The sequence below is a fragment of the Gymnoscopelus microlampas genome (assembly GCF_963454915.1).
Source record: "Gymnoscopelus microlampas genome assembly, chromosome: 21".
In the NCBI taxonomy this organism is placed as follows: domain Eukaryota; kingdom Metazoa; phylum Chordata; class Actinopteri; order Myctophiformes; family Myctophidae; genus Gymnoscopelus; species Gymnoscopelus microlampas.
Window position 1 is genome coordinate 8,533,177 of NC_139958.1, and position 26,630 is coordinate 8,559,806.

General features: G+C 41.6%; 3 protein-coding genes across 4 annotated transcripts in view; all 3 read left to right on the forward strand.

The window, feature by feature from the left end:
• Positions 1-99: 99 nt before the first annotated feature.
• Positions 100-13,095, forward strand: dck (deoxycytidine kinase). The gene is made up of 7 exons (XM_084046291.1): positions 100-296; positions 813-928; positions 3,470-3,663; positions 4,516-4,663; positions 10,120-10,235; positions 10,925-11,024; positions 12,233-13,095. The coding sequence occupies exons 1-7, from the start codon at positions 200-202 to the stop codon at positions 12,257-12,259; spliced, it is 798 nt and encodes a 265-aa protein (XP_083902417.1). The 5' UTR covers positions 100-199; the 3' UTR covers positions 12,260-13,095.
• Positions 5,131-8,424, forward strand: LOC311037233 (exportin-7-like; the record flags this gene model as incomplete). Its single annotated transcript, XM_084046353.1, has 1 exon — positions 5,131-8,424. The coding sequence occupies one exon, from the start codon at positions 5,131-5,133 to the stop codon at positions 8,422-8,424; it is 3,294 nt and encodes a 1,097-aa protein (XP_083902479.1).
• A 1,224-nt stretch (positions 13,096-14,319) lies between the features above and the next one.
• LOC311038116 (electrogenic sodium bicarbonate cotransporter 1-like) overlaps positions 14,320-26,630 on the forward strand; it is a 73,470-nt gene continuing 61,159 nt past the window's right edge. For both annotated transcript variants that reach the window (XM_084047461.1, XM_084047460.1), the window contains exons 1-2: positions 14,320-14,727; positions 26,160-26,236. In XM_084047461.1, coding sequence (XP_083903587.1) covers positions 14,708-14,727; positions 26,160-26,236 — 97 coding nt within the window. In that variant the 5' untranslated portion in view covers positions 14,320-14,707. The remainder of the gene's footprint in view (positions 14,728-26,159; positions 26,237-26,630) is intronic.

The following is a 26,630-nucleotide window of genomic DNA, read 5'->3' on the forward strand; positions in this document are numbered from 1 at the left end:
CCAGATTGAAGTTCATCCATGACGGTCGTCTTGTGATCCATGGCTAGAGGCGGAGCCATCATGTAGCAGCATGACAGCAGCTGCCGCCAAAGTTCAACATTCGCGCTTTAGTTTGTTATCAGTTAGTGATGATACACACATACATTGTTACAACTGTACTTACTGTTTTACTTTAAAACGAGACGTGATCTTTGATACAATGTCTCCAACAGCCAAGAGAACGTGTCCCAGTCCCCTGGAAGACAACATGGAGAAGGAGAAACCAATAAAGCGCATTTCCATTGAGGGAAATATTGGTAAGTATCAATATAATAAAGCGCGATGTGTACTTACTAATATGTCTGTGTTGCTTGCAGCAGATATACAAGTGATGCAACATTGGCGTTCTTCTATCTATTGTTTAGCTGTTGCTGTGTTTAATAATGCTGTGTTTGTGTTTATTATGTGTTAAAAGGCAATGAAAACAATTCACTGTGACAATAATCTAACAACTTGTCTTCGTATTGCCATGTGGGCTGTTTTTCTCGTTATTACGTCTAGTTAAGTCTAGTTATGAAATATAATAACGAAGTAATTTCATAAAGTTGGCATTTCTGCGCTTCCTCGCTCACATTGTCCCAGAGACCCAGACCCACTAATATACAGTCAGGAAATGATATCAGTCAGAGACCCCGATCTAGACTAGCCTTGGATGTAACAAGGCTACATATCGATCAAATTAAATTCTAAGTAATTGGTTCACCACTCGTCCCATAAAGTGATTAAATCATAATGTATGTATTATGTAACCATAACTTCCTCCTCTTCTTCAGCTGCGGGCAAGTCTACGTTTGTGAGTCTCTTGGAACAGCAGAGCTCTGACTGGGAGGTTGTACCAGAACCCATCGCTAGGTGGTGCAATGTCCAAACGAAGCACAGTGAATTCGAGGTAGGTCACCTGGCCCTGCATCTAACTTCATTCACACTATGAAACTTCACTGATCATCAGTGGTGGAAGTTATTTTTTAAAGTAAAATTGCAACACCACAATATAAAAAAAATACTCTGTTACAAGGGAAAGGCATACAAAAAATGCACTTGAGTAAAAGCACAAAAAATACCAAAAGTAAAACAATAAAAAGAAATTGTGCAATATTGTTTTCTCACTCAACAGTAAAACAAAAAACATACAGTATAGTGTATACAGGGTATCTGCACATTTCTAAAAATGACAATTTAATAACTTTTAAGACCTTTTTGGCCAAATTGTCAAATATTACGTAAGAAAGAGGAAAACATTGTGAAAATATCCGAACTACAAGCTCACAACTCCTCGCACTGCGAGGCGTTGTGAGCTTGTAGTGTCTGTGGAACCGAGTCAAACTAAATGTAATGCCTACAACTCCAATTGCTTGTCGTCAGGGTGGGGGGTCCCCAGTTTAAATATGATTATTTTTGGGGGGTTGTGGCCTGAAAAGGTTGAGAACCCTTGGTGTAAAGGACCCATTATGCTGTGTTCACACTGGCATCTACAAAAGATACAAAGCTACACAGTCAGTATATCGTTGCTGTCGGGCAGAAACCTCTTATCTCCATATTTTAACGTTTTGTGTTTTTTTTGTATAAATTAACGCGCTACTTGATCATACACAAACACAAAGGTATCAAAAGTAACAGATCCGCAAGCTCTTGAGCTTGAAGATCTGCTGCCTTTGAATTTGAATCCTGAAAAGTAACAGTTAATTTGGACATAATGTGGTTTCCACCCGACAGAGACCATATTTGTTTGTAGCTTTGTGGCTGAAGTTGAAACCAGCTCAACTTTTTTTGTAGATTTGTGTAGCTGTTTTAGCTTTTGTATAGCAGCTACAAAGATTGGATGTTTGTGTCATTTTAATTGATTCATGGTTGATTGATTGATTGATTGATTCATGTCGCTGGTTTCCATTGGAAAAGAATGGTAGCCTGTATCTTTGTACCTGCCAGTGTGAACGCAGCATTAGTCCAGATCAGATGGAACCCCATTTGATATGATTTAGTCAGTGTTGTGTTCTAGTTTTTTTCGGAAGGTATACGCTACGATACGATGCGCGTGGTCGTGGGTATACGCTCTCGCGTTTTCAATGGATGAAACAGTTTTTGAAGGTATACGGTAGCGACGAAAAAAAATCTCAAGGTATACGCCGTACACAGCATCTGACGGTAGAACACACCACTGGATTTAGTCTCTGAGACCCCAATCCAAGAAGATTTGTATTGTTATGATTTAGCCCAGAATTACACAATTGTCTGTTGGTAGAAAGGCATTCTGGTCAAAATATTCATTTGTATATGTTCACTAATTGTATTTTTAAAAAAAACAATGGTGAAGTTTAACTATCAATCTATCAATCCACCCTGGACATTCCCCCAACCCTCCCCACTCAGGGCCCCTGGGGGTCCCCGCACCCCGGACCCCACATTGAGACCCAGTGGCTTAACCCCATGGCGGAATTTGATCAGATTATCTTTCTTGTGATAGTTCTTGAAAATGGTTCCAAGAATGGAATTGGTCAGTCAGCAGAAATCCCTTGTGGAATGAACTGACATCTGTCATTTCAATGAAATCCATTTCCCCCGTGCCTTCAAATGTTTCACCTAAATTACTTAAGGAAAAAGCAGTCCATGCAATACATATTATTCATAAAGCCAGGGAGGGAGAGTGTCTTCAACTGCATATAGAATACAGCTGCCATCTGTCCACATGGACCTCCAAGTCACCACCACCACCCTGGTTAGGATTACACACCCTAAGCAACAGATGGTCCAGCCTGGACAGATGAACAGATATTTCAGCCTTGTGGGGGAAACATCCCGACACTCAAGTCATTCAGTCAGCACTGCAGCAGTCATTTATTACTTCATTATGACAAAGACCCTCACAGCACAACAGGAAAGGGCCCTGGATGGCGTCTACACAAGAATGCTACGAATGGCACTAGGTGTCACATGGGCGGACCACATCAGAAATGTGGCCCTCTATGTCTATGGGGACCTACCACGGGTCACAGATATGGTCAGAGAGAGAGAAGGATGAGGCTGGGCCCTATCTTCCGCCCGGCGCATTGTGGTGCAAATGAGCACAGGGCGCATCCTGTATCACTGTTTTAGAATAATCATATTCAGTTTATCGTGTGATGTGGAGTATCAAACATGCAATATCATTGTGTTTTGTTTAAGAAATAGAACACATACAGTATAGTACAGGTATAGTGTGTTATAGTAACTAAATAACATCACGATTGTGATTACAGGCAAGTGCACATGTTTCATTTACTCTCCAGCATGAACTTTAGTGTTCTATTGTTTTTATACAAAAGTTTTTATACATTTTTCATATTGTGGAAAAATACCCCATAGATTTTAAGTTTTGATTAAGAGTGAATTCCGTTTTCTATATGGGTGAAACTTCTGTTTTAATTTTGACCATCTTTGATCTGTCATATCGTAGGAGTTGACCACATCTCAGAAGAGTGGAGGGAATGTCTTGCAGATGATGTATGAGAAACCAGAGAGATGGGCTTACACGTTCCAGAGCTACGCCTGCATGAGTCGGGTTCGAGCCCAGATCAAGTCCAACAACGGAAAACTCAGAGAGGCTCAGAACCCTGTGCAGTTTTTTGAGCGCTCCATCTACAGTGACAGGTACAGTATCACAAGAACAGAACCAAATGAAATCAGAATTCTACAATAAGGATTCCCAAACTTTTCAGGCCTTACAAGTCAGTGACCCCCAAAAAGAATCATATTTGAACTGGGGACCCCCACCCTGACAAGCACTTGGAATTGTAGGCATTACATATAGTTTGACTGGGTTCCACAGATAAATATTGTGAAAATAGCCGAACTACAAGCTCACAACGCCTCGCCCTGCGAGCCGTTGTGAGCTTGAAGATTGGCTATTTTCACAATGTTTTCCTCTTTTTCTTACACATTTGACAATTTGGCCAATTTGGTATTAAAAAGGTTTTAAAGGTCATTAAATAGTAACTTTAGAAACATACTGTATGTTGGATTTGTTTACCGTTAAGTGAGAAAACAATGTTGCACATTAAGCTAATCATCTGGGAACCCCACAAAATAATTGGGGGACCCCCAGTTTGGGAACCACTGTTCTACACAATGAAATCCTCAGCTACGGCTGGTCGAAGCTGAGTGGGTAGAGAGAGGGCGAGGCCCGTCTGGGAATTGGAAGGTCACCGGTTTGACCCTCGACTCACCCAGTCTACGTGTTGAAGTGTCCCTGAGCAAGACAGTTACCCCCCCCCCTCTCCCCCATGAGGACTATACAATCCTCCCTTTGCCGTTAATTTAATTCTGAGAGTGTCCAAATGCAAAGGTCAATTTGGTTACTTTTGTTACAAATATTAACACTGAGGATTTTACTGTGTATGAATAGGATGAAATCTTCTTCTTTTTTTTTTACCTCAAACCTGATCTGTGCTAATTGTGCCTCCCACCTTTGTACCCTGCATTATTATCCACATCCTACTGTAGGTACATCTTTGCAGCCAACCTCTATGAGAGTGAGTGTCTGAATGAGACGGAATGGGCCATCTATCAGGACTGGCACGGCTGGCTCCACAGCCAGTTTGGCAAGCACATCAAGTTGGATGGCATCATTTACCTCCGAGCTGCACCCGAGGTATTATATGTGTGCTTGTTATAGTATGTACTGTACTTGGAGAGATGTCGGCACAATGGTTTTGCTTTGGTAATGAAGAGCATCATTTTAAGTCAAACGACATTTTACTCAACTCAACTTTATTGTCACATCACAGATTAACAGGTATAAACAAGAGTTTGTCACACAAGCTCTATCGTTACAGTTTCAAAGAAAGGTGGAAAGAGATAGAGAAAGTAAGAAACTGGTGAGTGGCGGTGAGTGTCCATGATGATCTATGATCTATCGTTATGTTCCAGGACTCTGTCTGAGTTTCGGCATGTGTGTATCTGTCTCCCGATACGCCCAAATATGGAGATGGCTGACATCATGGTACTGTTGTCATAAACTTGCCTGCAAATACTCTGACAACAGGCACTGTGCTAGTAAAATGAAATGTAAGGAATTGAATTTATTCTACGCAGATAGCACAGCAGAGTGAGAGGCCCATGCTATGGAGCAAAATGGAAGAATATGTGCCGGGCCTTGCACAGCTGGAGATCCTATGCAGGCATCTATACGAGTCTACCGACACAGCTGTCCGACACCAGGCAGAGAGAGCTTTGGTAGAGTTCACCAACGACCCCGATTGTCCGAGCAAATGTCAGCTACTGCTAGAGAGAGGCACTTCATCATATTCTCAGCTGCTCGCCGCCACCTGTCTATCTAAACTGGTGTGTAGAACTGTCAATCCTCTGCCCCTTGAGCAGCGCATTGACATCCGGAACTATGTGCTGAATTATCTCGCAGCGCGGCCAAAGTTAGCTGGGTTTGTGACCCAAGCCCTCATTCAGCTGTACGCCCGAATCACCAAGCTGGGCTGGCCTGACTGTCGTCAGAAGGACGACTATGTCTTCAGAAATGTCATTGCCGACGTTACACGCTTTTTACAGGACAGCGTGGAACACTGCATCATAGGAGTCACTATTCTCTCCCAGCTGACCAGCGAGATTGATCAGTTTGACACGACACATCATACTCTGTTAGAGCATAGGAACATATCAGTGTCATTTAGAGATTCCTCGCTTTTTCACATTTTCACTTTGTCCTGCAATTTACTTAAACAGGCATCGGGGAATAACCTTAATCTGAACCACGAGTCTCAGCATGGCCTGCTGATGCAGTTGCTGAAGCTCAGCCACAGCTGCCTCAGCTATGATTTCATAGGAACTACGTCTACAGATCATGAGCGCTTGGATGATAGTTTCCGCAGCGTACAGATCCCCACGTCCTGGAAATCAGCATTTCTTGATTCCTCCACCCTAGACCTCTTTTTCAGCTTGTATCATTCCACCCCTCCGTCCCTCTCACCATTGGTGTTGTCATGTCTTGTTCAAATGGTTTCATTTCGGAGGTCTCTATTCAGCAGAGAAGAAGGAGCAAAGTTCCTTTCACAGTTAGTGGGGGGAGTTAAGAGGATATTAGAAACCCCTCAGTGTTTGCCAGACCCTGATAACTACCATCAGTTTTGTCGGCTTCTGGCACAGCTGAAGAGCAACTACCCGCTAGGTGAGCTGGTAACGGTAGAGAACTACCCTGAAGTAATACGCCTCATAGCCAACTTTACTGTAAGCGGTCTCCAGCACTGGGAGTTTGCACCCAACAGCGTTCACTACCTGCTAGACCTATGGCAGCGCCTGGTTCGAAACATTCCCTTCGATAAAGATACTCTGCCCCACCTGTTGGACACGTACACACCCGAGGTCACCAAGGCCTACATCACATCACGTCTCCAGTCGGTCCAAAAGATCCTGAGAGACGGCCTTGAAGATCCTCTTGACGATGATGCCCTTGTTCAAGAACAGATGGAGCAGTTCTCCGCCATAGGAAGATATCGGTACGAGGGGACCTGGGCTTTGCTAGTCCAACTCTTCGACCAGTCAGCTCAGAAGTATCAAGAGCTACTGCAGTCAAGAACCCCCAGTAGGGCAGACATCACTGTACAAGAGGGTTGGTTGACGTGGTTGGTATATATGATTGGAGCCGTAATCGGAGGACGGATACCATTTACCAGTAGTGATGAAACGGATGCCATGGATGGAGAGCTTGCATGTCGTGTGCTCCAGTTGATGAATCTGACAGACTCGCGGTTGGCACAGGCTGGGAACGAGAGGCTTGAGCTGGCCATGCTCAGCTTCTTTGAGCAGTTGAGAAAGATCTACATTAATAACCAGGTGCATAGTAAATCCAAGCTTTACGTGCGGCTATCAGAGGTTCATGGACTTCATGATCAGAGCACGGTACTTAATGTCTTTATTGGGAAAATCATTACCAATCTGAAATACTGGGGCCATTCTGAACCAGCCACCTCCAAGACACTGCAGCTACTCCATGACCTCTCTCTAGGGCCCACCAACAGTGTGAGAGAGCTGGCAAAGCTCAGTGCTGTCCATTTTATGTTGAATAACCATGCAAGTGAGCACTTCTCATTCCTCAACAGCCAGTCCAATCTTAGTGCAATGCGCCGTCGAACCACTTTCTACACTGCACTTGGACGCCTGGTCACGATTGATCTAGGTGAGGACGAGGAACGGTTTGAACAGTTCATGCTGCCGCTCACAACTGTGTTTGAGTCTGTCGCTCAGATGCTCAGCACCGACACCTTCAACCAACTGGAAGCCAAGAGGGCTTTGGTGGGTTTAGTCCGTGACTTGAGAGGCATTGCCATTGCCTTCACTGTTAAGAGCAGCTTCATGATGCTCTTTGACTGGATCTATCCAGCCTACGTGCCTGTCCTGCAGAGAGCCATAGAGTTCTGGTACCATGACCCAGCATGCACCACGCCTGTCCTCAAACTCATGGCTGAACTCGTTCACAACAAGTGCCAAAGGCTCCAGTTTGCTGTCTCCTCGCCCAACGGGATCCTGCTGTTCAGAGAAACCAGCAAGATGATCACCACCTACGGGAATCGTATCCTGACCTTGGGGGAGGTATCTAAGGACCAGGCATATAGGCTGAAGCTGAAGGGAGTGAGCGTGTGTTTCGCTATGCTCAAGGCCATCCTCGGCGGCAACTACATCAACTTTGGAGCGTTCCGTCTCTATGGCGACGACGCTCTGGAGAACGCGTTGCAGACCTTCGTCAAACTGTCGCTTTCCATTCCACACAGCGACTTACAGGAGTATCCCAAGCTTAGCCAGACATTCTATGCTTTGCTGGAAGTGGTGACTCAGGACCACATGTATTTTGTCGCTAGTCTGGAGTCACATGCTGTGATGTACATCATGTCCTCTATATCAGTAGGGCTCACTTTGCTGTTACCCAGCGTAGAAACCATCGACAGACAGACAATGGTGTCTGTAGCAAGCTGCTCCAGTCTGAATCACATCGTAACCTACTTGTTCCACTTGTTCTCACGCTCTGCCAAGAAACAACGGCCTGCTCCGATGGCGGCAACAGACAGTTGCTTCCTACTCATCATGCAGCAGCAAACGGAAACGCTCCAGCAGATCCTCTCCACGGTTTTGAACTTTGTCATCTTTGAGAACTGCCGGGACATTTGGGTCATGTCCAGGCCGTTATTAGGGCTGATCCTGCTCAATGAGAGGTATTTCGCTGACTTGAGGAACAGCATTGTGAACAGCCAGCCTCCGGAGAAGCAACAATCGATGCTCTTATGCTTTGAGAAGCTCATGGAGGGAATAGAACGCAACCTGCGGACCAAGAATCGGGACAAGTTTACCCAGAACGTGCAAGTATTTGCGCAGGAAGTCAAGGAAAACATGAGGACGTCGACGGGCTAACACTCCCCAAAGCAGTCTTAACCCAGATTCATACTTAGAGAAAAGCCGACCTACAAGCCCACGACGCATTGCGGATGCGACACGTTGTGAGCTTGCAGGTCGCAACGTGTCATGTAACAGCATAAATTAGGAATTACCGTTAGAGTGTCCCCCACCCCCTACCTCCACCGCTTCTCCCCCTCTGCACCCTGGCTTCACCTTCCCACTCTCCTGGCCAAAGGGGGATAAGAAAGTGACCCTCTCTTATCTTAGCCATTCTAATATCTGCTGCATGCTCAGCAGCCAATTGTGGACTTCGATAAATAGATGAATGAACCATATGGCATAATAGAAAAGATTGACAGCATAAAGAGGTTACACATTGATACAGTATGTGTTGATCGATGCATGTCAGTCATGCATGTTGATATATCAGACATACTTTTGATAGAGTGTTTTCATCCAGATGCTCTATGTTGAAGGTCTGTTGACAGACCATATATCATACATTTTCCTCATCACTCATAGACTCTAGACATATGTAGGACCATTATATTTGTTGATATGTACTGTATATATGAATTCATTGTTGATGGACTTTGCATGCGTACGTTTAGCGATAGATATATATTCATTTATATGTTCACTCTATTTATATTAATTGATAGACCGGTTCACTCATTCATTCAGAGAAGCAGTGCAGATATCTTCTAGGGCCAGCAGCAGCTCAGTATTTTATTATATATTTTTATTCTTCTATTTTTAGGATCTGTGTGACCGTCTGGAGTTAATCTCGCCGAATCCCACAACTTTTTGTTCACGAGTTCTGTAGTTTATTTTTATTTTTATATTTAACTTTTTTTTAAATAATGGAAATCACTGGGGCTGTCTGTGTGCCTGGTCGGAGCTAATCTCACATTTTGTGTGCACACTGACACACATTTTTATTCTATACTTTTTGAAACATTTAACTTGAATCAATGGGACCCGGATTCTCAAAATGTGGGTTCGGATGACGTCATCGTCTAGCCTCCTTCAGAGCTATGTTATTTATAAGAGGAAGTTAATGGTGGTAGAATCAGGCCGAACGCTTGCCCACATATTGTATGGAGTTATATGAATACATACAAATAGATATACTTCATAAACGACTGATATCATAGACTGACCACATGAAGTATGAGATTCACATGAAGCCATGCATTTATTAGACCTTTCTTGTTATGATATTATTTATTGTCTCCGCCAGAGGTGGAGAGTATGTTTTCGTTCTTGTCCTTCCGTGTGTCCGTCCGTCTCAGCCAAGCTAACATTGGTCAAGCTTCACGTGACACGTGACAATATGTCACGTGTCACGTTGTCACCAATGCTTTGATTGGCTAGCGAGACGCATGACGAAATAAAATCCTATAAATAGGTGTGTCACTTCAAAAAATCATTTATATTTTTTGAAGTGAGCTTCCATCAGCCAAGCTAACATTGGTCAAGTGACACGTGACAATATGTAATATAAATAGGTAAGACAGGATTAATCAGGAACAGTACTGGCGGAGACCTGTGCTCCGAGGAGCACATTTTCTAGTATTTATCATGTATTAATCTTTACTCTTACCTGTACCTCTTCTGTGTTTCTCTGCTGTTGCTGCTATGATACCTGGATTCCCTAGATAAATATATTTTCTCACATTATGTTCTTCTTTTTGTTGTGTGTTTTAGAAATGTTTGCATAGGTTGCACACCAGAGGCAGAGAAGAAGAACAAGACATACCTCTGGAGTACTTGGAAAAGCTTCACTTTAAGCATGAGAGCTGGCTACAGCACAAGACCATGCGGTAAGAAATGCACGTGCACAATCACTCTAATCTTTGACAGGGTTGAATTACTAATTATATGCATTTGTATGTATGAGGGACGCTCAGGTGGCACAGGGCACAGTACGTTTCCTGCCCAACACCTCGTAGACTAGGTAGGGGTTAGGATAGGGCGGTGCATTAAAAAAAAGCATGAAAAATAATTGACCTCACACTTATCGGAGAACAAGTGATTGCCGGTGCCCTCCCTAGGACCAACTGAGGTGTTGTTAGCAGTCACAAGTGACTAGAATGCATGTTGAATCGGGAATTGGCTTAAAAACTAAATAGTTTAAAAAAGTTAAAAAACAAAAGAAAGAAACTTATGTTTGAAACATTATGTTTGTGATACTGTACATAAGACCTATCTACCAGTACCAATCTCACTCAGTTTTTGCATCAAGGAGAGAGGCTTCATACTCTTGTTGAAACCGGTCGGTTTCAACAAGACAACTACGAGATTAAAATAGTTTTCCTGACACATACAGTATGAGCTGCGTCTTTGTCTCTTTGATGGGTTCTTAGAAATGAACAGGAAAGGAAACATATTATTTCTTAGGCCTATTGTGACGTCCTTTAAAAGCTCAATTGCTTAAGGAAATGGTGTTAGCAAAAGTAAATTGTTTGTAAAATAAGCATTGTTAATGTTTAATTCCACCTCTGACCCACAGCATGGAGTATCAGTATCTAAACAATCTACCAATCCTGACAATGGATGTGGATGACGACTTTAAAGGGAACACTGCCAAGTGTGCGGACATGATTGAGAAGGTGAGAGAATATTAACATTGCAATTCAAAATATATATATACTGTATATTATATGAAACACAGTCTGGTACTCAGGCTATTTATGTGTTGTTGTTGTTGTTGTTGTTAAAAGCCAATTGTGGATGAACATGTTCATGAATAATGAGAATTGTGTACTGTAGTACATTGACAAAAGTCCTACTGAATTGATCAATACTGATACATTTTCCACTGGACAATGTACAATTCTATCAGGTGTTTGGTGTTTTTATGTATTTGTGTTTTATATGTGTATGGAAATACACAGTAATTGCCTCAGTGTTAATTTATCCATTTTGTAACATATTTATAACTTATCCATTTGTAAATGGCGGTCCCCAGCTAAATGATCAGTTTGAAGCCAAAGGGATCCTTACACTTCTGTAACGCTGAGAGTGTACACACGGGTCCATTTGGTTCCATTTGTACACTCTCAGCGTTAAATTAACACTGAAGATTTTGCAGTGCAGGGCTTGCTGAATTGCCCCTATCAGCCTTGCTTAGATAACCACACACAGGTTTGACCTCTGGAACTGAGGCTGGAGGTGTTGCTTGTGTAGCAGTTTGGTGTTGATGGTTAAACACAAGAGTTCTCATGGCATCTCAACTCCCATTTGACGAGTCTTTAGCAAGGAATGGGACTTGTTATGCATACCAAAGCAAATTGTCGAAACCATGTATGTCCAAACCTGTTACTTTTCCAATGTAGTTATTATTTAGTCACAAGCTCGCTAATATTTGTCATTTTTCATTTTTCAATATTTATAAAACCCACACACACACACTTAACCACTTTCAACCTAGCTTCCCTATTTTGGGCAGGTCATTGTAGGCGAATGTCTTCCAAACATTTTAAGATTTTTCATAAGTAGTAGATCTGCAAGCTCATAACGCTTAATTAGTCAGAAATTTAAAGCGTTGTGAGCGTATAACAAAGTGCATACGATGAAGTAGGCCATTCATTTACAAAATAAACCGTTAAAAGTTGAAATATGGAGATACGATTTCTGCCCGACAGCTTTGAAATCAAATGGATTAGACTTAGCATAAATGAGACTCCCGAACTTGTTTTCCAATCAATGCTGATACAGAAAATGGTGAATGAAACAGGATATTATTGACATGCTTATTGCCTATTAATGTGATTGTTTTTTAATGCTACTAGTTGATCTGCTGTTGTTTATTTTCCAGGTGAAGGAGTTCTTAAGCACATTGTGAAACCACATGTGATGACAATCAATTATTTGGAGAAGATGCAAGGCAGTGAGGATGAGGTGGAATTAATTTACTTTTATTAGTTTTATCATTTGTTTTACTTTGACTGTTATATTTGTTCTGTGGTGTTTGTTTTTATTTTAAAAACCTGATATAGCCTGATATGATAAAACCATTATTCAGTTGTTGTTGTTGTTGTGCAACAACAGCACTACGCGTGAAACGCAACATACATACAGGTAAGAGTACGGCAGCGGTTCCCAACCTGTGGGCCGTGAAGATATTGCAAGTGGGTCCCCCAAATAACTGGCCACTAACATTCTATTGATAATATAACGTTAATATAAAAATGTATGTTAAAAAAAAAAGTTTTTAGTCTGATACCGATAAATAGTAACTTAAAAGTATACTATTGATCCAAGCTGGGACACAATCGATTGATTGATCGTTAAAATAAACATGCTCTGAAGATGCACACTGCCCACCCGGGCTGCAAACGCTTTCGAGGTTTTCAAGTGGGCTCTGATCCAGAAAAGGTTGAGAACCACTGCACTAGACATGTGCACTGGTTCTGATTAAGTTAACATGTATATTATTTTAAATTATTGGATCAACAGCAGTGCCTTCACCTTTTTGTGGTAGTTTTCAAATGCTTTCTCTAAAATGTGTGTTTTTTTTTTACTCAATTTGTGTAATTGTATACATGCTGGTATAAACAATAGTTAACCAAGCTGAAATTCATCCACCTTTACATGTTTGGGCATTTTAATATGTGTCACAGCACATGTAACTGTCCTGGAAATAAGATCTGTGAGATAAATTATTTTGGAATAAGTGCACTCCGAGGTTTTATTTAAGGCCTTATTTAAGAAGTGATGTTTTGATATTCCTGGTGTCAATATAACAACAACTTGTGCAAAGAAACCCATTTGGACCTTCTCTTCCAAGTACAAAGACCATGAAAGTCCAGAGGGTGGCGCTAGACTCTGCAAAGGATCACATTCACCTTGTCTACTCTGCAGCTCTCAACACTTTGTTTCTCAGCATTCCTGTTTCAAATCTGCAGGCCTAAATCACACGTTAGCAGTGGTGGCAGACAGTAAACCAAGTCCATTTCCCTGAGTACCGGTACTGTACTGAGTAAGTACATTTGTTGAGTAACTGTACTTTGTTTTTGGGATACTTGTGACTTTCACCCCACTACATTTCAAAGACAAATATTGCACTTTTGACTCCACTTGAAACTGAAAAAGTACTTTAACCATTTACATAAAAAAGAAATACTGCTGAATATTTTTAAAGCACTTACTACAGTGTTTTAGTTCAAGAACGAATTTGACTAAGCAACTTTCACTTCTGGTTAAGTCATATTTGACCAGGAGTATATACTGTATATACACAAGTGCTAGAGTTTGTCCATCACTGGATGTGTGAACACATGTATGCCAAGTCGAATCTCATTAGCAATCAACAGTCACCACCTTTAGCTTATTTCTCTTTTTTTGTTTTCTTCTTATCCATGTGTGTGTGTCTACATAATGGACAGCCATCAGCATATCATTTGCAATACATATTCAGTGAGTTGTCTTAAGATTTATCCTATGGAAATCAAGCTGGAAACGTTTAACTTTGGGCAAATATTAGGCAATATCAGGCTGGAAACGTTTAACGTATACTGCAGTAGGGAACCATACTTTGGGCAAATATTAGGCAATATTAAGCTATAATATAAGAGCACAGGTGCATTAATAAGCAGTTATGTGATATCATGTATATACATCTACATAGGTCCAGACCATCTGCAGAAGTTGTTGCAAATTGCCTTGTTTTAATTTTATTTTTCCACACAACATTGGTACATTTGTTAAATTTGTGTCACTGAGAGTGGCTTTCTGGTGCATGTGTTTCCAAACATGCAGCAGAGATGTGATGTTGATAGATGGCATCATGGGCTGCCTCTCAGTCTACTTTTTGACCTTTACCTCCTCCCACTTGTGGCGTCACGGTTGGAGGAGGAGTGAGGGAGGAGGGAGGAGGGAGGAGGGTGCTTTAAAAATGGAACAAGACACGCTGCCTGCAGCTCGCCTTCATATAGAGAGAGCTCTAGCTCCTTTTCAACACAAACACATCTCAACTCAACTTCTCCCAGCATGAGCAAACCTAGCATGATATGAGTCTTTAGCGTTTACATGTAAAGAAAATAGAGAATAATAATATATCACCTTTACATTCGGACCAAACGAGAGGAGGACACATTAAATTGACTCGTTTGGAATCAGAGGTGCGACTTGACTTGGTTTCAAAAGCGCGTAAATCAAACCCCAAATCGTGTGCAGTTTTTTTTATTTGTATTTTATTTTACTGGACCAATAAGACAAGACAAGACAAGACATAGAGAACTGTCTGGACAGCTGGTGATACTTGGAACATCTTTCAACAAAGTTTGACGAGATGAGTTCGGACAAAAGCAAGTGAGTTTCCCCTGTTTGGTTTCCCTCTAGCCATGGATACACGACGGTCGTCTGTCACGACCGTCATGGATGAACTTCAGCCTGGTGTTTCCACTTTCTCCCTTTTTAACCTGTACATCTACATACACGTTCAGATTAAAATATAAAGTGCTCACCCCATGGCCACTGATGTTACAATTATGTACGGGCCCTCAGAAGTACCCGTATCTTTCGTATTGTTCAATAAAAAGCATTTTAATCCGATTGGTTTTCTCATAGTTACAATGTATCAGAGTGCAATTACACCTCCCGACCGATAGGGTCGCTTAGTTGAAAGCATGTGGAGAAAATACGAATAAAATGGCCACCGATCGGATTAAAATGCCGTTTTTATTGAACAATACGGAAGATACGGGTACTTTTGACGGCCCGTAGACAATTGTAACATCCGTGGCCATGGGGTAACCACTTTATATTTGAAATTTGAACGTTTATGTAGATGTACGGACCAAAAAGGGAGAAAGTGCAAACACCAGGTTGAAGTTCATCCATGACTTTCATGATATGACAGTCATGTATCAGGGCTAGTTTCCTTCTAGATCTTGTGTACACAGTCCAATCGATTTAACTTTGAGAGTGTATACAATATAACCAAATGGACCCGTTAAGGGTCCATTTGGGTACATTGTGGTTATATTCTGGTTACACTCTGAGTTACAATCTATGTGCAGTTTTGAGGTTCATGCATGTGTGCTTATGCTCAGTATTGGGTTACATGTGACATCTGTTAACCAGGCATCTTACAGCCTAGATGCATAATAAAGGACACAAGCAGTGTATGGTATATTATTGTCATGCATTTAAGTGACATAAAGCAGTGTATGACATAATATTGTCATTCATTTAAGTGACATAAACGGGTGTTATTATAGATTAGCAGCACGTGCCTCTACAGTATACAGTATGACTGATGGCTGATGGGCTGAGCTGTTGCTAATCTGGTCCCCAGAGCCTGTCACAGTCAGTTTAATTGACTGTGACAGGCTCTGGGTCTAATAGGTCTAATAGATCAATGCTTCTCAACCCCCTTTTCACACGAATAAGGACCCTCATTTATTGGATTGTTAGATTGTTAGCCACTGACCCCCATTTGATGAGATTTCTCTCATCAGATGTCTCACAGACAAATCTTTATTGTTGGATATGGTTTTGTGTCCATAACTCCATGCCACATGAGGCATTGCTATTCTTATCGCATAAACTTCTTGTAAATTAAGTTTACAATACTGATGTTTGACAATTCCACACAAGGACCCCATGGTGGTCCTCTGGCCCCAAATTGAGAAGAACCACTTATTTAGAGATCAGCTGCACCAGAGAGCGCAAGGCTGGCACGTGTTAAGATATTGGTCAAGCATTCAGACGGTAGGAGCATGTGGTCAAGGGGACAGACAGTCCCTGGTCAAGGCCAGGGACAGTCTCACAGTGACACCACCCCAAAAATCTGTAGAAATGAGTTTGCATATTGTGTAATGACCTGAATGCCGGGTGTGATGATGGTTGACTTGCATGACACATCTTAGTTACACATCTTAGTGTTAATTCACAAATGGATAAATGAGAATTTTGTGTAGCCTAATACAGTGGTTCTCAAAGTGTGGTCCGGCGGGGACCCCCAGGTGTCCTTGACGGGGTTCCAGGGGGTCCCCAGCTACATGGTTGCTAGTTAATAGGAACCAAATGGACTCTCTGAGAGTGGACAAATGGAAGTAAATGGACCCGTGTCCATTTGGTTCCATTTGTCCAGTTATGGGGGGTCCGTCCGTGGCCTAATGCATAACAAAACCAGGGGGTCCTTGAAATAGTGTGTGTGTGTGTGTGTGTGTGTGTGTGTGTGTGTGTGTGTGTGTGTGTGTGTGTGTGTGTGTGTGTGTGTGTGTGTGTGTGTGTGTGTGTGTGTGTGTGTGTGTGTGTGTGTGTGTGTGTGTGTGTGTGTGTGTGTCATAATGTCAAGCTAATGCATGACAATAATATGTCATACACTGCTTGTCTCTTTGTCCATTAACAGGAGTTGGTATTAATCAAATACATGTGTGTGGCTTAATGGTTCTTGGTGAGGCATATGCTAGAAATACCCAGAGCCTACTGTACGTACAGTATATGATCTGGTGTCATCAGGCATCTGAAACTCTTAATGGAGCAAGGAAGTGATTCCTCATTCTTCAGTGTCTTTGTCTTTTGGATTATTATGAAATGTTATTACAGTGTTTGTGGTGATATGCTAGTGTGGCATCCTTTTGTCTCCCGTTTCCTCCTCGTGCTGTCTGCACCTTGTGTGGTGGATTCCTGTTGCATGAATGATCTTTTGTGCCACGCAGGACAGCAGATAAGAGTTGACTTTTACGTAGTCGCTGTTTCTTCATCATATACCTGTTCCGTTTCAGTGTTCTTCTCAAGTCAAGCCCCAAAAGGCACTTGCCAGTTCCCAGTTGTTTAAAGTGTTTTGTAAAAAGGTTGCCCAATGGCCTGAGCATATTTAATGTGTAGGCCTTGTCAATCAATCACTAATGTTCCTGTACTGTACTACTGAGCCTTTTTTAAACTTCCACAATGGGATGCTGAGAACCATGAATGAGCACATCTCTGCTCCTTCACATTAACAATGGTCATTCTATGTATAGCAGTGACACACACACTAAATTTAAGTAAATTTAATGTCCTAGTACCCAGGATTTGAACCCTCCCCATGTGGGAGACCAAACTTCTACCGCTCTCTTCCAACCAAAACAGAATCGCTGCTTGCTTGGCCAGGGGAGATAATGCACTTATGAGCTTCAGGCAGTACTACTTGTCGACCAGTACTACCCCCGGCACCAGGGTCTAAATGTCTCAATGGAAGAGTAGGGAGACCACCTTCAAACACTAACATAAGGTTTTATTCATTTACCACTTAAACCCTATATACTTTGTTGACCCACAGGGGTCTCTACTAGGCCCTCTACACCATTGGTTCTCAAAGTAGGGTCCGGGGACCCCCAGGGGTACTTGAGGGAGTTCCAGGGGGTCCCCAACTAAATGATAGATTAGGAACCAAATGGACCCTTATGGTTCTGTAACTCTGAGAGTGTACAAATGGAACCAAATGGACCCTAACGGGTCCATTTGGTTCCATTTGTACACTCTCAGAGTTACATTAGCATTGATTTTACGATATAAATTGGGGTCCCAGAGATAGAAGTGCCATTAAATGGGGGTCCATAGCCTCTAATGCATGTCAAAACTGGGGGTCCTTGAAATTAAAATGGTTGAGAATCACTGCTAGAGCTGTAAAAATCTTCTCGTATGGGGGGTCCCTGGCATATCTTTTTAAATGGGGGTCCGTGGGCTAATAAGTGTCAATTTGGGGGTCCTTGACATGAAAAAGTTTGAGAATCACTGCTCTACACTATATCTTCGTCGAAAGTAGCAGCTCTACAAGCTCACAATGCATTGGAGCGATAGGGTGAAATGGTTCTCAAAGTGGGGTCTGCTAGTATTTTTAAACATTAAAAAAAAAAATCTAGAAAGTATTTAGAATATATTTTACACATCTTCTCTTCTGGGGCTTCCTGGCACAAAACATTTTCAGATGAGGGTCCGCGGGCCAAATGCATATTCATTTGGGGGTCCTTGACATGAAAACGTTCTAGAAGCACTGCGCTAGGGTTCATGTGGTTATGCTGGCCCCCATTACAGCAGCCCTGTAACTGGTGTTGGTTCTGGTTGGGTGAGTGGTGCTGTAATGAAGCTTTGAGATGATCCTGATCCCTGGTGGCCTGAACCTGTGTCCTCAGCTCTTCATTCATAACACCAGTGTGGGTTTATTTAGTCCCACACAGTCATCCAGGAGGCTCACAGTAGATTGGAAGAAGTATACTCATATCTTCGACTTAAGTCAATGTAGCAATGTACCACAATATAATACAAATACTCCTGTATTAGTATATAGTAAAATAGCCAAAGTATATAAAATAGGGCTTAAGTGATTAATGCATGCTTTGTAATAATAATCTAAATCTACAAAGTAACTAAAGACATCAAATAATTGTAGTGGAATAAAAAGTACAATAGATATGTAGTGGAGTTGTTATACAAAGTATAACAACATGGAAATACTAAGGTGAAGTATAAGTGCCTTTAAAATTGTATCAAAATACAGCACTTGAGTAAATGTACTTAGTTACTTTCCACCATTGGAAGCTCACCACAGATGTGACCCTCCCTCACCAAGGGCACATCCAACCAATCAATATGACCCTTAACCCAGGGCACGCTCAGCCAATCATGTTGAGCGTGTCATAGCAGAAAATGAAAAAAGAGATTCCCTGGCATCTGAAATAACAACAGAAGAAAGTAGAAGAAAGATTGAGTTTAACTTGGGGTTAGATCAGTGGTTCCCAAACTTTTTAGCTGAAGACCCAAAAGAGAAATTGGATGTTTGCCAATTTCATTTATTTGTTTATGGAAATTATTTGATTTTTTTTAAATTTCATTTATGAATTCAATCATGAAAAACATTACATGAACAAAAATCCCACACACTGATCTTGCTCAGCACCATCCATTTTTATTCAAATTGACCGACGTTTCAGTCCTCTGGACCTTATCTAGTGGGAGCCCCACTGTTCTCATGTGGATCCTCACATCGATTCACTTTTACCCGTCTGTTTTTTTATTGCCATATCCTAACAAGCTGACATTATTCAGCAATATATTAATATAGGTTTCAATTGGAAAAAAAGAAAATCTCTGCTTGTCTCCTAGGGTGCGTCGGCGTTGCGTTGCATGATATTTATATATTCCTCCAAAGTGTCACAGCCCTCAGCAGCACGCAGTGAGCAGCATGGTCCCAGAAGGTTGAGACTGTACCTGGCTGGTACAGATTATGCAATATGACTTATCCTTGTTCTTCTTCTGTAAGGACACACTGAAGGCCTGGCCGCTACATGACCTGGTTTCAACTGCACTCAAGTCGGCTACAGCAGTGATTCTCAAACTTTTTCATGTCAGGGACCCCCAAAATGATATGTATTTGGCCGCGGACTCCCATGTCAAAATATTTTATTCCAGGGACCACCCCAGAAGCAAAGATTTGAGTAACAAATGTTCAAAGATTTGCACAAATTTATAAAAAAGAAAAAAAAAGCAGAATCTACAAGCTCATATATCTACTGTAAAAAATCTTCTGTTTTTTAATCGCCAAAGTATAAAAGGTTAAAGTGGTTAAGATTATTGTGATACTATATTAACACATTTTCCTGGGGACCCCCTGGGACCCTCCCAAGGACCCCTGGGTCCCCGGACCCCACTTTGAGAACCAACAAGCTACAGCAGTGATTCTGCCTTCTTCATTTCCAGGACCCCCCCATTTAATAAAGGTTTAGGTTATGTAGTTACCTACCTTGTCATGATGATGTAACTAGTCCCAAATGGTGAGATAGTGAATTGCTGACAAGTGAATTGCTGTTTCACCATTCAATGAGGAGACTATTTTGGGATTCATTTCTAATCAGCGGTGCAAAATATTGTATTGCTGTTTGGGACTGAGACATGGACCCTCACAGTGGGGTCGGTACTGCTGTATGGGGCTGAGACATAGACCCTCACAGTGGAGTCGATACTGCTGTATGGGGCTGAGACATAGACCCTCACAGTGGAGTCGGTACTGCTGTATGGGGCTGAGACATGGACCCTCACAGTGGAGTCGGTACTGCTGTATGGGGCAGAGACATGGACCCTCACAGTGGGGTCGGTACTGCTGTATGGGGCTGAGACATAGACCCTCACAGTGGGGTCGGTACTGCTGTATGGGGCTGAGACATAGACCCTCACAGTGGAGTCGATACTGCTGTATGGGGCTGAGACATAGACCTTCACAGTGGGGTCGGTACTGCTGTATGGGGCTGAGACATAGACCCTCACAGTGGGGTCAGTACTGCTGTATGGGGCTGAGACATAGACCCTCACTGTGGGGTCGGTACTGCTGTATGGGGCTGAGACATAGACCCTCACAGTGGAGTCTGTGCTACTGTATGGGGCCGAGACATAGACACTCAACAGCACAGCAGGAAAGGGCCCTGGATGGAGTCAGGCCATGCCAGGCTAATCCAGATTAGGAATCAGTTTTTTATCAAGTTCGAATAGCAAAAAACTAAAAAGCTTATTATAGGATGAAATATGAAAAACGGTGGACACTGGACAGTCAGTCCTAAAGATTGAATTTGAGAAACAAATGGTATTTGGCTGCAGTCTGAACAAAGTCTTTACTCGCCCGTTTTGGTCAGGATAATGTTTTCTCCTGAAACAGACGTGCAGTGAAGAGTTAACCAATACTGTCAGTTACACCTCAAGGCACTGTTGTTGTTACTGGGGTTGGTCGAGGCAAAGGCCTTAACAGAGTCAACAAAAGAGACACTTGTAACTAATTGTGTGTTCGTCATCGTCACACAGAATACAGCAGAAGGAAGATGCAGGTATGGACATTGTGAGTGTGACACGTATAGTACTTAAAGTTAAACTTAAACTTAAACAAATTAATATAAACAAATTGTTAAAAAGTTAAAGGTCTATATTCTGATTGTAATCATTTCTCTATAAGAGTGTTTGTTCAGTAACAGGTCTCCTGTTTTAGAGAGAGAGAGAGAGAGAGAGAGAGAGAGAGAGAGAGAGAGAGAGAGACCATTTATCAGCTTCACCTTTTACAGTGTTCCAGTTTTGTCTGCTCATTTTCTTTTTGGCTGAACACTTTCACTTCCTGTATCCTTCTGGATTAATTCTCTCTCCTGGTTGGATGACATTGGTATCCTGACCTGAAAATGTATTTTCTGTCTATTAAAGGGCTAGAGAGACTGGGATTACCCCTGCTACTGAACAAGCACCCTATTGCAATGATTACTATCAGAATATAGAGCTATTTAACATTCATTTTAACCCCCCAAAAATAATCACTTGCATCACCTTTAATTTACCATATAAAATAATATACTATTTAGAGATACCATGATAAAGACAACCCACTGTGGAAACATTGTTGATTAAAGGATTATATGGAGCTATAGTTGCGTACTTTATTTCTGAGTGTACAAAATGTGTACCAAATGGACCCATTTGTATGCCATCAGAGTTACAAATGGATAAATGAACACTGAGGATTTTACTGAGTGTTTGCATGGCATTTCTTTGTTTTCGCTGATTGTACCTGTATGAGTGAATGACAAAAAAAACCCTCTTGAATCTTGTTTGAACTTTCTTTACACATTATGCTACGTGGGAACTCTATCTATCTTTCATTGTTTTTCCTTTAGCAACAATAGACATAAAGGGAGGGTAAGAAGCTTAGAGGCCTGCAGGTATAATATTGGCATAGCTTGGCTGGATGGCACCATGCCAAGCCACTCCCCATCATCTCTTTGACCTGCTGTACTCTACAGGTAGACTTACTGTAGGTGCTGCTTTCATCACCACTGATGGCACGTTTCCATTTGAGAATATTTAAAGGTGTGTGTTAAATAGCTCTATATTCTGGTAGTACTCATTGCTATAGAGTGTTTGTTCAGTATTAGGAGTCTCCTTGTCTCTCCAGCTCTTTATTAAACAGAACATGCATTTTCATTTCAGTTTCAGTTTAATTTCCAATTTTATCCAACCAGGACACAGAACTCAGTCAAGATACAGATTAAGCAAGTGAAATTGGAAGTGATGACAATGAGAAATGAGCAGACAAAATTGGAACTGGAACACTATACAAATTAAGCTTAAAAATGGGTACTTTCTCCTGATTGGCTGAGATTTTGACACCTACCGTAAAATGTATTTTCTGTTTATTAAAGAGCTGGAGAGACAGGGAGACTCCTGTTACTGAACAAACACTCTATCAGAATATAGTGTTTTAACCTTTTAACAAAATACTTGTTGTTTTAACCAAAAAATATCACTTACCCTACCTTTAACATAATATAAGCAAATAAATAAATACAAATGAACACAAATAGCTTTTTGATGGATAACTTGTTTTTGATGGAGTATAATTGAACAACGAGTACACAGAAAATACACACAAACGGAATTGCATTTTATTGAACCACTTTTCAAAAAAAGGCAACGCGTTATGAGCTTGTAGATCTGCTATTTTTGAAAATGTTTTTAAAAATCGGACATCGGCTATACATACAGTTACCGATGTTGTCAAAAAAGTAAGATAAAATATCCTGCCTGTATATCGGCCACACTGATACATGGGGTGCTGATGATGCTTGGGCAGCACTATGGTGCCAGCCTTAAGCTGTGTGTGTACCTCCATCTTTCTCCAGGCTAGATATGAATGGATAAGAAGACCATTGCTGCTGCGCTGAGGAAATGCGGATGAGCTTGTAGTGTTATCAGAGGAACAAGTCGTATCCTTCCTGACTTTGTTTACTTAGTGGTTTGTGTACACCCCCCCCACCGGGGGACTTACTTACCCCATTTTTTCTCACTGTGATCATGTCCATCGGGGATTAGTCGGTCAGTGGGAGTGGAGAAGATGCAGTCTATTGCAGTGGTTCTCAAACCTTTTTTTTTATTTCAAGGCCCCCCCCCCCCCCCATTTGGTATGCATTAGGCCACGGACCCCATAACTCAGAGAGTGTACGAATGGAACCAATGGACCTTTCCGTAAGGGTCCATTTGGTTCCATTCGTACACTCTCAGAGTGATAGATCTCCAACGGCCCTTTTGGTTCCTAGCTATCAATCATTTAGCCGGGGACCGCCCGGTAACCCCCTCAAGCACCCCTGGGGGGGTACCCGGACTCCACTTTGAAAACCACTGGTCTATTGTATATTGGCTCCTTTTGTCAATGCGTAAAACTTTATCTTAATAAAGTTGTATGGTAATGTAACCAGTACATGTGCAGCGGTTGGAGGTTGTCTTTTTTTCTTCCACTGAGAAATGTAGACCCTGGTGTCGGCCGGGTGGGACACCTGGTTAACTAGCAACACTGCCTGAAGCTCATAGCGCAACAATATCTCCCCAGACCAAGCTGAAATTTGGTCTCTCAGCGGAAGTAACACCTACTGACACATATCTCACCTGTTTGGGTTTGTGATGAGAATATGACTCAACTTCATTTTCACATCACAGGCTTACAGTGATGTAGTAACCGGTATGCAGTCATTGTATTCTTGCTGTGATGCAAGCCTTATGGGAATACAGTTTAACATGTAAGTCGTCTTCCTTGATGTTGTGAGATCGGGGTTACAACATCTAGCTAACCGTTCGGGGCCTGTACGTCTAGCCTGGACTTTCCTGGACTGGAGCAGCCACATTCCTTAACCTTCCAGGAAGAAGCTTTGTAATGAAAGGGGAACTGTCAGTCATTGCCAACAAAGTGTGACAAGGAACTAAACGTAAGCCCTTCCGCATACACCAGGAACCTGTATCTTGCTGTCATTGAGGCCATAGATAAGGCAGGTCACAGTATATCCTATATCGATGCAGTACTATCGAGCCTGAAAAAAATAGAACCCCAACAGATCTACAAGCTCACAACAGTGACAACACATCACGTTGTGAGCTTGTAGATCTATTTTAATAGTATCCTATAGGCCAGGGGTCTTCAACGTTTTCAGGCCAAGGACCCCCTAGCTGAGAGAGAGATGAAGCAGGCACCCCTTCTATATTGTATAAAATTGTGTTTCAGATTAAAACATTTTTTTTTACTTAGTCTGCTATTTTTTCCCTCTACACCTATAGCCTGTTTGCCAAAAATAGCCGATCTACAAGCTCACAATGAAAAAAAGAAATTTTAGGGTTCAAGTGGTTAATGTAAAAAAACTAAATCCTATCACGCAAAGATTTGGCGGACCCCCTATAGTAGCTCTGAGAACCCCCTAGGGGTCCCGGACCCCCTGTTGAAGACCCCTGCTATAGGCTATCCGATAGTATCCGTATAGTATCAGTGTGTGAGACCGTGGGCAGATGAAGATGGTTGTGTACCTTTGAAATTTGGTGTGAACACCTGTACAAATGTTAATGGATGAACTTGCAATCGAGAATAAAAGTTTTCAAGTTATATTTTGGTAAGAAAGGGAGATGACTGGATGCTCTATGCACAAACGTATATATTTTTTAAATCGGGTTGCTCTGCTCTTGGACAATCGAGAAACAAATAGGATAAACGGAAAGGCAATCCTATCTTGATAGCGGTCTTTTCTGTGCAGTTTTTCCATCATGTTTTGGAACCCACGCTGCATTCTCTCTCACAATGAATATGATAGTATGCTGTGTGTGGAGAGGACGACACAATGGATAAATGTATGACATCTCATTTGAGGAGGTGTGCATGTGGATTGTACAGTAATTGTGCCATAGTAAGAGACAGAGGGTGTTAGAGTGACAGGTCCAAATGAAAGAGAATTGATTATTCTTTCTCATGCTGCTACACACAGTGGTGGGCCGCTGAATAGAGGTGATTATCAGGCTTGTGTTTCATGGTAACCTAACATTGACCTTACAGGTCATAATAACGGTGGTGGGCCATATATCCCAAAGGAACACAGTGTCAGTGATTGATTGGCATGTGGTAAATAAATGATGTTGATTATTTAAAGCGGCAGTCTTTTCATGTCCTGTACGCAGTGGTGGAAAGTAACGAATTACATTTACTTAAGTACTGTACTTAAGTACGATTTTGAGGTATTTGTACTTTACTTGAGTATTTCCAATTTCCAATACTTATACTTCTACTCCACTACATCTCAGAGGCAAATATTGTCCTTTTACTCCACTACAATTATTTGAAAACTTTAGTTACTAGTTACTTTTCAGTTATAAATTATGATATTATAAAACATACATTAACCACTTTAGCCCTATTTTATACCTAGGCTATTTGAAAATAGCCGATCTACAAGCTCACAACGCGTCGCATCGCGACGCGTTGTGAGCTTGTAGATCGGCTATTTTCAAACATTTTGTACTTTTACTTTTGGTACTTTAAGTATATTTTGTTGCCAATACTTTTGTACTTTTATTCAAGTACATTTTGAATTCTGGACTTTTACTTGTAACAGGGTAATTCTATATTGCAGTATTGGTACTTTTACTTAAGTAAAGAATTTGAGTACTTTTTCCACCACTGAGTATGTATCCGTTCAGAACTTAGAAATGGGTCTTTAGAGTTAAGTTAGAATTTCTACAGTACTGGCAAACAGCACTACACTCATTTCTGTCCTAAAGCCTCAGACTCTCATTGATCATTATCACGGTGACAAAAATGAAACGACAGAAAGCTGAACCAAAGTAATAAATGTGTGTTTGATCACTATCAAACAACAAACATTGACCAAGTTCTTTTCATAGGCTACTGTTTCCCGCAGTGTCGTGAGTTTGAGGGCTTTGTTCCACATTGATTTCTTTCCCGTTGTGTCTTTCAGAGGAGTGGAGGACGATCCCGTTCTGGACAGGGGAGCATCCTTCGTCAAACACGTCTGTGATGAAGAGGAGGTCGAAGGTGAGATGAGAGATTAAGCCTTGGTTAAATAACTGAGAGTGTATATGTCAGGCATGTTTTATTTGTATAGCACATTTCAACAACAAGGCAGTTCAATGTGCTTTATGTAAACCATTAAGCAAAGGAAACGCATGATACTAAAAAGACATTTCAATTCAGTAAAAAGGAAGAAGAAAAATATAGATAACTAAATTATAGGAAATAACTATTCAGGACACACACAGAGAGAGAGGGGGAAAAAGCTATAAAAGGACATTTGAATACAGTAAAAACTAGTAGTAAAATTACAGTGCAGAACATTGATACAAATAAATCTCAACAAAAGGCACCAGCAAACAGAAAGGGTTTTAGCTGTGATTTTAAATGAACAGAGTTCCAACAGACCTGTAGTTTT